The sequence below is a fragment of the Acyrthosiphon pisum genome, chromosome A1, assembly GCF_005508785.2.
Source record: "Acyrthosiphon pisum isolate AL4f chromosome A1, pea_aphid_22Mar2018_4r6ur, whole genome shotgun sequence".
NCBI classification, from domain to species: domain Eukaryota; kingdom Metazoa; phylum Arthropoda; class Insecta; order Hemiptera; family Aphididae; genus Acyrthosiphon; species Acyrthosiphon pisum.
Genome location: NC_042494.1, coordinates 66,700,128 through 66,712,985, shown reverse-complemented (window position 1 = coordinate 66,712,985; position 12,858 = coordinate 66,700,128). Strand labels below are relative to the sequence as shown.

At 29.2% G+C, this 12,858-nt stretch overlaps 1 protein-coding gene across 6 annotated transcripts in view; it reads right to left on the bottom strand.

The window, feature by feature from the left end:
- Nucleotides 1-233: 233 nt before the first annotated feature.
- LOC100161658 (rhotekin) overlaps nucleotides 234-12,858 on the bottom strand; it is a 39,556-nt gene continuing 26,931 nt past the window's right edge. For 4 of the 6 annotated variants that reach the window (XM_003247548.4, XM_029487399.1, XM_001943953.5 and 1 more), the window contains 8 exons: nucleotides 4,268-4,449; nucleotides 3,962-4,177; nucleotides 3,713-3,892; nucleotides 3,530-3,624; nucleotides 3,217-3,437; nucleotides 2,579-2,733; nucleotides 2,406-2,518; nucleotides 234-1,120 (listed from right to left, as the gene is read on the bottom strand). In XM_003247548.4, coding sequence (XP_003247596.1) covers nucleotides 903-1,120; nucleotides 2,406-2,518; nucleotides 2,579-2,733; nucleotides 3,217-3,437; nucleotides 3,530-3,624; nucleotides 3,713-3,892; nucleotides 3,962-4,177; nucleotides 4,268-4,449 — 1,380 coding nt within the window. In that variant the 3' untranslated portion in view covers nucleotides 234-902. The remainder of the gene's footprint in view (nucleotides 1,121-2,405; nucleotides 2,519-2,578; nucleotides 2,734-3,216; nucleotides 3,438-3,529; nucleotides 3,625-3,712; nucleotides 3,893-3,961; nucleotides 4,178-4,267; nucleotides 4,450-12,858) is intronic. The other 2 variants (XM_008189337.3, XM_008189336.3) reach the window with 1 other exon arrangement.

The following is a 12,858-nucleotide window of genomic DNA, read 5'->3' as shown; positions in this document are numbered from 1 at the left end:
TACCTAATGCCTTGTGTACATTATTCTAATGGTTAATATTTTCTTTTTATTTGATAATACTCTAGAACTTGGAAGGTATTAATTGAAAGATCCTGTAGTAATAGTGGACATATTGTATGTATTTGTATATCAAACACAGATGTTCCCCACTAGAAATAGTGCTTTGCATCCCATCAGTGGTATTAATTAAGTCACCTGTCTTTAATTTAATAATATTTGATATAAAAGCAGAATTGTATGTAAATATAAATATGTTTAATGTCCTTGTATGTATACACAAGATGTAAGAATGTATAGCCTTAACAAATATGCACTACTAAATTATACATACTTGACATGATTTAATGATCAGTCAGTACAAAAACATGGCCATTACTCATTATTATTATTATTGCATTAAATTAAACTACTACTTTCAAATTATATTTGAATTTAACATAAAAGCTTTAGAATTAACTTAGCACGAAAAATAAGATATATTATAATGATGAATGGGACACATTTGAAATATAATGATTCTCAGATTATTAAACAATGATAATAATAAATAATACGAAAAAAATTTTCTTTTATAATTCTAATAATAATAATAAGTATTCATTTTATACAGTTAAGATTAATACTATTTGTTAAGTCTTTAAGACACATTGATAAGAGAGGGCTATACTTCAAATTAAAATATGCTATAAAAATAAAATGGAAAATCAATGAAATGGTACACATAGGAATAGGTACAAAGAGATAAAATGAATAATAATAATACAATTATGTAAGCACTTTTAAAATTTAACATTAAGCAGGTACAAAAATGGTAAATAAGGGTATAAAACTAGGAATCTTAAAAGGTGTAGCCCACTCCAGTATGTACATCATAATTAAGAAATAGAAACATAGTGTGCTAATCACGTTTTCCTAGAAAACGGCCAATGTGATCGTCGTTGGGTTCCACTACTGCTCACAGTCGATGATGATGATGAGGATGAGTTTGAGCGTAGATTATGAGACATAGAACCAGTGGATGAACATGAACTAAGACTGGTAGTAGAGACTTGGCCTCCATTGGAAAACATATCCATTACAGTAGGCCTGTTCTTATCGTGACTGCTCTTGTCAAAAGATTCTAAACAAAAAATATTGAATACTATTACTTTTACTTTTAATAATTTAAGAATAATAAACGTGTTTATAATGTGTTGAATAATTATGTTTATCATGAAATGTATAGTTATGGTATAGCAAACAGATTATTTTATTTGATGTAATCAAATTCCACTATTTAGAGGTTTTAATGTGTATAAGATAAATTTAATATATTTGGTATATTTTAAATCAAATGAATTAATACATTTATAAGTAGCCAAGTAGGTACTGAAAATATCATGAAGGTTTTAAATTATAAATATTAATACAAACATTTATACTACATAAATTTAAATATTTCAATACCTACCTATATTTATATATTTATAGATGACAATAAGTCAATGCTGAGCATTAACAAGTTATAAATTACATTTAAGTTACATAATGAGTTACTTTTTTTTAAGAGGTAACTTCTAAGTTAAGGAGTTAAATATTTCCATGTTATGAAATAAATTGTAAGTTAATAACTTGTATTATCACGTTAAGTTAATTTTTTTCTTAAAAGCACAGATTTAAAATAATATATCCTATTTTGTAAAAATTAATTTTATAAAACAAAATAACAATAATCGAAAATATCAAAGATTATAAGTGATAAACTAATAAATAATAATTTATAATATTGCATATTCACTGAATATAAATTATCATATATTATAAACAGAAAAGTTATAGGGGTAACCAAGTCATTGAGAAAAAGAAAAATATAATTATCCAATATACGTTTGTATACTCAATAATTATATATTTGTATACTAATTGATTATTATATTTTTATTTATTCGTAGAATTACAGCTGAATTTAATAATATTTGATATTACGTGTATAAGTAATTAATTATATACAGATAATAAATTTGGCTACTATAAATTGAATGCCTTGTTGTGTACAGTTAGGTAAACAAAAACAAAAACATGAAAATAATTTAATTATTTTGTTATATTTCGTCATTGATTTAAGTATTGAAGTATATAAGTACTTACAGCAATTAATACATTTTAATACATACATTTATTTAAAACTTCAAGACCTATTTTAAATTACTACGTAATTTGTTAGCTTTTAAAAAGTTATAATTATAATTTTATATGAGTTAAGTTACTTTTATTTTCTAATTAACTAGTAACTTTTAACTTTAAACTTAACTTACATTTTTCTATATAAATTAGGTTAACAAGTTAAAAAAAAAAAAAACGCCTAACTTATTTGCAAAAAGTAATAAACAGAAATTATATTAACATTAATTGATGAGTAAGTTTACCAAAAAGTGGAGTTTCATCATAAAGTGATCCTTGTCGCTCTGGTTTAACAAATGAATGCCTGTTAGTTTCTAACAACTGTACTTCCATGACATTTTCAGCTGCTTTTTTCCATCTAAGAAAAAAAATACATTTAATTTAAAGATCATCTTGTCGCTGTCTGAATACACCTTACTTGTAATGTTCTTTGGTATGCTGAACTAAATATTTTAGCCAGTTGCCTTTCTCCTCACCATTTTCTACTGAAAATATAAACGATACTGTTCGCTTTTCAGATTCGTTGGATATTTCAATTTCATTATTGATCTTCAGCGCTCGAATTACTGTATTCTAGACGAAATAAAATATTTATATTGTAGTATCAGTATACACTTGTCATTTATTGTTGGGAAAAAAAAATCTATGATAAACCGATAATTAATATATAAAAGGATAATATAAAGTACCAGTCCATACTTTCAATCAATAATTAAATAGATAAATATCTGATTTAAAACTGACAAAATTTTTTGCATTAGCATGGAATACTTTACCTATACCAACCAAAATGTAATAAATGTTATGAGCACCAGAAGGTTTATTAAATTTTTTTATTTCAGTGTGTGTAAACACCAAAAACAAAAATAAATAATTTAGGTGCAAATCTCTGCTTTGGTATTGGCTAATGTAATTAATGTATAATTAATTAAATTTATCAATTTTAAATTATGGGTGTAATCTTTATATACTTTATTCGTTGGTCATTCATAGAGGTTTTTGACTTTTTACCCAACAATTACTTTTAATTCGATCACATTGATTAACGTATTATACCCTATCAACACGAAATGTTTTCTGGGGTGGTTGAGATTTTGCTTCTTCTTCTGTTGACCATATAGACAGTTCAAATGCTTGGAGGTTGGCCCATGAGGAAGAAGATTCATCTCGTGGCCGTACATACCCTGAATACACCGGGGACGATGTACACTGGGGTTGTGCAGCCAACCGACAGCAAAAATGACCAAACAGAGGTAACTGATTATTACGGTTTTCTTCTGGTGTAAAATCATAAAATCATTATTAGTCATTAAAAATATTATATAATATATTGTCAGCAAACTTTATTATGTTGTTTTGTTTTACTTACGAGTGCATTCAATTTTCATATCATGCGTATGTACTCTGTCATCCACTTCTTCTAAAGTCAGTTTGGCTGATGCCATTAGTTCAAAACTAGGTCCACTGAAAATGGGTTATAATGCAATATAGATTACTGATTAAAAAACAAAACTCGTGTACAAAATGTACATGTTAAATGTTCAAAACTTACATTTTACCACTATTCAGTTCGTCTCTCAATGTGGCAGCCAACTTTTTACCAACCGTGCGGCTTATGGAACTGTGTAGCGTGTTCTTAATTTTCCTCGGCGTGCTCGCAATCGAAAAGTCGTCGCGCAGTACATGGGCGTATACTTCCAAGTCGAGTTTGAAATCAGGCCCGACGTTTTCACTGCAATGGTTAAAAAATGAAAATAAAAAAGTGTACATTTTTGCGAGACTTTAAAAACGCGTGACTTACAAGAGCAATACGTCGTTAAACGTAACGTCGGTCATGGATCTGTCAACCGGGAACATGAGGCTAGTATCGTACAGTTGCGTACCGATTTTAGCCAAACAGAACACTGCAAATCGTCGGTAGTCACCTTTATTCTTGAAATGGTCCGTGTCCCTCCACATCAGTGGGAGTCGTAAGTCCGAAAGCGACACCCGAGCCTTTCCACCGTTCCATCCAATCCTATAGTAAAAAAAAAAATACAGTAAACCGTTCGGTTGTATACGATTGCCTCGTCGATGTTATAATAATATATGATTTGTCAAATCTCACTGTGGGGGTTCTCGGCTCTTCCGGTGCAATTCGGCGATGTAAGCGGTCATCCTTTCGTTAGACGTCAACAAGCTCTTGGCGGCTTGCAACGATTGCGTTTGATGTTTGCAGGCGGCAAGGAGTCGTGTCGTGCCTTCACGCATTTTCATCTCAAATTCCATTTTTTGTTCCAATTCATAGTCCTGCTCGAAGAAATAAAAATAAATCACACAAATTATGTATGTAGAAAAAAAATAAATGAACGCGTGCAATGAACCTAACAAAATAAATGGAGCAACAATCAACGCTGCACATCGATAACGAAACATAATATTTCATTCACCAATCACCTCTATATATTATGTGTTCCGGGCTACGGAAAGTTTCTATAGTCATAACTCATACGACGTATCCCAAATACATCGCACGGTTATAGTTTAAATAGACGATAAAAAAAACTGCGTATCTAAAGATTTGTGTCAAGTCAATTTTTAAATAACGTTTTTATGTCACCATAAACAAACATAATCACGGTAACATCATACGAGTTTTAATAGGTTGAAAACGAATAAAAAAAAACGAATAGCGTATGTAAAAAATTCAATTTCTGGATTTCTCAGGTTCGATTGTAGAGAAACCATTTTATAACTTACTTTTAATGATTTGTACGTGATATTTTTGTAACATACGTATATCAAGTAAATATAGTTGTAAGTCGCTAATATTTCGTAAATTAAAAAAAAAACACATGTTATTAATTACCTTAAAAGGGAAGATTAGTACGTTTCCGAGTAGGTATAACAATAAGAAAACATAACCACAATGACCATTGATACATTAATGTAATAATGTATTATATAAGTACCGTAGTATATATTATATTATATAAAATACATTGACGTCGGCTGGTCTACCATACATGACACACTATACGCAATGTTCGTAAGTGGAAATAATAGTATAGCGTGTTTGTTAAAGGTCAAAGGATAAAGTTGCACACAGCAACAAACAAATTGTCGAGGATAAATTCAACTGGATATTTTCGTACATATAGAACGAAAAGGTCAGAGTAGGAAGTTAGCTGTTAATAGTTGATACTAAAGGCTATTTCAATATACATGGCTTAAAATATTATACTTATAATACATTGATATATAACCAATTAGGTCATAAGTGTGTAACAAATAATCACTTCCAATGGCCACTACCGTGGACAGTGTGGAGGGTAAACTAAAAATTAATATAATATAATATATAACAATAACACACACGTCATACCATGCATATACTAGAAACAATTTTATTCTAATATATGCATGTTGTAAAAGTGTGAAATTAAATGTATAATAATATAATGCTATATAATTTATGTATAAATTGGTATACAATTAAGTACCTTATTATTATAAGGCAACTAATGGTTTATAATGACCTAATATTTTTATTAGGGACATCAGACATAAATACTTTTATAATACCTAGTATACCTAGTTATAATTAAGTTATAACACTTATAACTTAATATATTTTTACTAAAATTATTCAAAGAATGTGTACTATATAATATATATATATATTTCAAAAATCGATAGCTACATAAAAAAGATTTAATTTTAAAATAAAAGAATAAATATTTTATTTTATTTAAAACATTCTGTCTTAACTTTTTAAAAACAATCAACTAGGTAAAAAAGTACCAATAGCAAAAATAGTATATATATTTTTTATAATTTACATTTACAAACTCGCATACACAAAGGATTTTAAACAATATACATTTGTATTTTGTAACTAAAACTGGGTTGATAGGTAAATTTATTAATATCCCACGGACAAAAATCTACAACAAATATAATGTATATGTACAAACTACAAACAATATTCCCGTATTTTATCTTTCTGAGCATAGTGAAAATCTCGTAAGAATAGGGTGGTCCACAGGAATAAAAAGGATATATAGATACGGTTACAGGAAGTAAAAGCGCCGACACCGGTATCCTGTATCGTCTAGGCACGTGTCTACAATAACATCTGTGGGCTCTTTGTATGTAGGTACGCATATGATTAAAACTCAAAACACGTGTGGCATCACGACTCTACTTGAAAAAAAAAATAGAAGGGTGGCATTTTATATACTATACACAGTTTAATCCATACAGAAGTGTGGTGAGAAAAAACCATAAGAATTTTCACTTTTTATCCTTTGTTTTTTTGTTAATGGATAAACAACGACGAGTAATAAATAATTAAAAATTATATCAGTGCTGTTGTCTCACAAGTACGCACTTAAGAAAAACAGTCCTTCTCATTTAAGATTTTATGACTGGACGCTGGTTAGTTTGTTATACAAATTATTATACTAAGGACTAAGGAGAACTAATATTAATAAAATAATTGACACATTTATAGTATGTAGATGAACATAGAAAAACAAAAAAATCAAATTACTTTAAGTTACATACATATTATAATAAATTGGCACACTAAATAGTTGCTAACTGCAATTAATGGTAAATTGTGTTTGTGTCACGATCATCTTAATAGTGCTTTTATTCAGGTTCAACATACAATTAATTTACAGAATAAAAATTTATTGAAATTATTTAATTACATCTAGTTACGTCTAATTATTGTGTTTTTTTAAATTCAATACCTACCTACTTAGGTATACCTAGTAGATACCTACTATAGTCTATAATATGGAATCACATAAAATATTTTGATTAGCTTGGATTTATTTTCGTTTGTTATTCAAATAACGATATAATACAGTTTATCTATATGATCATAGTTCACTTTAAAATAAGAGGAAAAACGGTCTTAAACAAAATGTATTATAATATATTTTAACGGTTCAAAAACGTAATAACAATACATTAATGATGAATCAGCTTAAATATATATAAATGTAATAGTTTATTTATAGTTCAATTTATTTTATTAAATTATTTTAACTAAATGTAAAAACGCGAAGGTGTGGACATGACAAAATATGCTTAATTTATTAACAGTAATTTAAAAATGACTAATAATAATATTAATAGTACCTCTTTAGGTTAAAAATTGACATACATTTGAGTAATTTGTATATAAAAAGTAATGAATATAAGAAAAATGAAATAGTAAACAAATGTATTTACCATCAATTGCCGTAAACTTGAATATAGATCGCTATAAGAGTAAAATGATATTGGGAAAACATGTCGGATACAAAAACACTGGAGAAGTTTTTTTTCCACATACACAACACATAGATTACATTTACATGTATAAAACAATTTAAGGTTCAATAATGAAATTATTGATGAGATGTGAAAATATTTTTGAACAGAACGGAAATTAGGATTTGTAATAGGAGACAAAATGGTACTTTTAGAACTGATTCTATTTGTTTTTTTCGTCTACAAAGAAGATATATGTTTTACCACTGCGTCTATGCTTATTCGATGTCTACCACTGTAACTGTGACTGGGCATATTGCCACACATGACTCACCAACATCAGTTATTTTTTTGATTAATTAATGCAAACGAGTGTGTTAATAATAATTATATATAAACGGAGATGGTTCGGAAACGGTCCGCACAAATTTATTGTGGATACAATAATTATCCTTAATATGCTCGCACTAAATGAAGCAAATTCTATTATCATTTAATTGTATGATTTAATTGTACACAATCTGTTATTTAATTACAGCAGGGTTGAACAAAAACTAAAATGTATATTTAAAGCCCATTTTTATTTTTTAACCATTAGGAATAAATCTATCGAAAATTCAAATAGAAACCTACAACCAAAAGGAAGACGTAACAGAATCGTACAATTTAGCCCAATACGTGTATAATATGTCTCCATCGATTAAGAGTATCAAATATAATTCGGCACAATAAATGGTTACAATTGGACGTGGGCGAATGCAATCTCAGTCCTCAGAATTGTGCATTGCATGTGTAACTCAAATGGAAAGTATTGTAAGAAGCAGTAGCGAGACTGGATATAACAGAAACGTGTAAAGAAATAAGTTATGATTTAGATGAGTAATTGATATCTAAAATGAATACCAACGACATATTATTGTTATAATATTAGGCCATTAGATAGCAACAAAGATTTTTAAAAATTGAATAACTTTATTGTTGCTATAAAAAAAATAAAAAATGACGACTGCAAACATTATGCATTATGTAATGTTAAATGTTGACATTTTTTAATATACAGTAAAAATAAATATTTGGCATATTATATAAGTTATAATTAATTTTGAAATTATTAAATACTATCGGCTACAAAATAAATACATTTACTTAGAGATAAATTCAAATAGTCAAATAAGGTTGTACGTGGCACAACATTTGCATATCCCTAATTTATGTAGTATTTAAACTTTTAATAATACTACATTACCTATATTTATATCATTAAAATCATCACGTAATTCTACAATCTGCTATTATAACTGTTATAACTTATAAGTTAGTAGTTAAGTTATTACTCATAACTCATAAGTAATTTCTACAAAGTTTAGTATTTACTTAAGTAAAAGTAGAATTTCACAAAAATATTACCATAATGTGCCTACTGCCTATATAGGTACTCTTCGTTTTTACTTATATAATTACATTCAATTTTAACTGCTTTTGTGATCGGATATGTTGAAAAAAATTTCTTATCAAATATTTTATTAGCGTGACTATTACATATTTGCCACATATTCAATACCGGTTATTACGATGGTGCCACTATATTATTATAGTTTCCGGTTTAATATTATTCGAACATAATGAATGACTACATGTTTTAACATTTAAAAAAAATATTTATAGGTAGGTCCAATATATAATATAGGCATCTATATATTATTTACAATTTATATACAAATACAGAAACTACAAATGTACTTTCTTCTGGATACCAATTTTATGTTTTTAATTATTTTATATCAAACAACTATATAATACATACGTGGTACGTAGGTACAAGATATCTACATTTTAAAACTCTGTTAACGCCGTGTCACGCACATAATAAAGTAGAAAAAAATTTATTTGCGCCCAATACATTTAATAATATCTGTACAGGAGCATTAGTTTGCGTAGTAAATAGGTTATATTATTATATTATACCTACTAGTGTGATAACGGTGCAGAAGAGACTTCAGCGGGAAAACGATATTATTTGATGGTATATTAATTAACGGTTACGGAAATCGAATACGCGCCGTCCAATATAATATTTAATAAAAATATAATAACGGTTTGTTTGTGGACTACGTTGTATACAAATTACATATAATAATATAATTCCGGGCACATTTTAAAATAAATTACAGAAATTAATGGCACGTAATAAACTGTAGGTGATATGCGATATAAGGTAGCTACACAATTAATACGTGCGCATATATGCACAGGCCACAGAGCGATTCTTCCATCGCAAATCATCGGGCAATATCTTAAACAAGTAATTTTTATCAAACGAAGTCATGGGTACTATTTTACATTTTTCTACGAGTTATTCTAGCTGATTCACGATAAAAAGTAATTGCTCTGTATAATATCTGCAGCCTGCAGGTATATAATATACACTCCGGGCACCGCGGCGATGGAACACTTTGTATCATAATAATAACAACAATAACAAAAATAACAATAATAATAATAATATGCATTCGACTGCAGCAAAGCTGGCCGTCGGAGATTCCGGTCACGAGAGTTTATCTCTGAGGTGACTGACTATAATATTATGAGTACCTAATACCTATACTGCGGCGCGCGTCCGGGAAATCGGCGGCGCATTGTCCAGCGCAGAAACCTTCCCATTGTGCCGATAGCGTATGGCGATGGACGACGATTATAAATACGCATATAGGTACGTATATTGTGTGTCCGTCGGGGGCCGTGGCGATCAACTCGTGTGATCGTATGTAACAATAATAATACATAATATACCTACGACGATGAAGCGTAATAATAATAATAATGGTTTTTCGAAACATAACGGGTTTTTTTCCATTATCATTTAACGAACTCTGAGGCCGATGTCTACGGGCATGGCGAATTCGGCCGGACCGTACCCGCTTGGACGCGAACGAAAAAAAAAAAAGGATCACTAAACGCGACGATGAGAAGTATTACGACGAAAAAATAAAGATCTAATACGTAATTATAAAAGTATAAAAAAAATACCGCAAACAAGACGTATTATTACTAATATTATGCGAGGGAACAACGAGATATAATATGTATAATGTATTATAATTTATTATTTTCGAGAAGTGAGATCTTTTTTTTCAGTTTAAGAAATATACAACAACGATGGGTAGTTTTTTTAAAAAAAAAATTAGATAAAAAAAACTTTGTACTATTTCGTAAATATGCATAACCAACCGTTCGATTCATCACGCAGAAAAATACGATAAAAGAAGACTTATTATAGGTAAAATTATAAATTATTACCTTTGTTTCTTAATCATAATGTTTATGTAAAAGATAAAAACCAAACAAGTGCAAAAATTACCGATAATATAGTGACATCAATGATCATAATCTTCACAGTAATGTTTTACTTGAATATCGGTTAATTAGTATTTAGTAATGATTACTACATAGTATATTATGGTTATTAAAAATTGATAAACATTTTTATTGTGAAACAATTATGTTAGATTAGATACCAAGTAAAAAATACAGTCATCAAAGTTTGTAAATTAGCAAATGCAGAAATTGCATATAATAAAAGATTATGATTTACGATAATGGAAATATACAATATACTATATAATATATATCTAATGTACAACCAAAACTTCGGCTGGGAAAAATTAACAAACATAATATAGGAACTATATCGGTGTATCTCGGTTCCAGTGGCGTGGCGAACTTCATTAACTTATGAGGCACAATAATTTATATTAGTAATTATTATAGACACTATTATATATAAATAATTACGTATTTACGTAAATGGTAACTGAGTAGAATGATCAGCTTAGTCTTAGTGTGTACTTAATAAATTATTTACTATATGTGAAATGCCCCTATAGTCTCCAGGACACCCACCACCCTTTAAGCTGAGGCACGTGCCTCAAATAAAGTACTTCGTCACGCCACTGCTCGGTTCTAGTAGTGTACCCTGTACATTTCAGTACATGAGCAAATCGGCAACAGTGTACTTTGCTTTTTGAACTAATTCGACCAAGATTGTATAATTTGCACTTGGTATATTTTCGAACGTGGTTCAAAGTTCAAACTACTCCAAATTTTCCATATATCTCTAAGAACAATCGATGAAACGTTAATCAAAATCGGTCGAGTAGTTATTGAGACGATATCATACATGATACATATATATAGTGGCGTATTTACAGGGGGGGGATATGGGAGATAGACCTTTTTTTGTAAAGTTAAGTTTACTTATTTTCTATATTTCTCAATATGATACTACTTTTATGTTTTAAGTAGGTATATCTGTTTTCTAAATGTTCTAGCCGTGGTAATTTGTCCGCTTTGATATACTATACGCCACTAGTCGTTCGTGGCATAAATATCGGAAAATAAAAATATATATCTTTATGGTGGTATGGTATACTATATTTTTGAATTTTCTGCGAATTATTTTTCATGCATGAGTGTTTATAATAAACTCGATAAATAGTCGGCAAATAAAACAAAATTACCATGAAGACTGTAGATTTACCATAGGGCATGGGTTTATTTTTAGTGACTGAAAAAATTGTATTCACCTCTGGGTTACATGCTTTAGATGTTTGTGATAAAGAGTTTTATCCAAATATTCATGAAATCTTGAAAATATTTTGTACTTTGCCTGTATCAACTGCTATACACCCGAACGATGTTTTTCAAGTTTTTATTAAGTATGACAAAAGTAAATATTTTATCAATTTTCCTATCTAATATTGAATAATAACTATAAATTAAATAGTAATTATTATATACTTTATTTATTATAACCGACTTAGCCACTTAGTTTTACAATCATAGTTTAAACCTCAGTTACGCTCAACCAACTGATTTTACCAGTCGAATTCCGTGGTTTAATATTAGTTTTACTCAGGCACGGATCCAGAGCAAAGATCTGGGGGGGGGGGGGCCAACAATTTTTTTACAACACAAATACAATTATAATAAATTATTATCCTTTATTCTTAATAAATAGTAGATATTACGTATAATAATATATTATATTATCAGACATATATTATGTGATTTGAAATATAGTAATATAGTAAGTTTTAGGATCTGTAGAATTATAAAAAAATATGTCTAAAATATGTCTGGGGGGCCTGGGCCTCTAGGCCCTCCCTGCATCCGTCCCTGGTTTTACTATTATAATACGGACCCTTAAGAGGACGCTACACCAGCGTGTGTTGTTTCTATCTTACACACGCACGACATAGCAAATTGTCGTTCACTATTCTCAATAGTGAGCTGTTAGTTTTGATACTAGAGTGAATCTACTTATTATCAAACTTTTATACTCCGGCCCACGAGAGTCCATACGTAAACCGCGCATTCATATAGTAATACGTGACGTCTGTTTTCTCCCACCATGATGCCATTCCCTCTATTCGGCTACGTGCCCATGCGCAG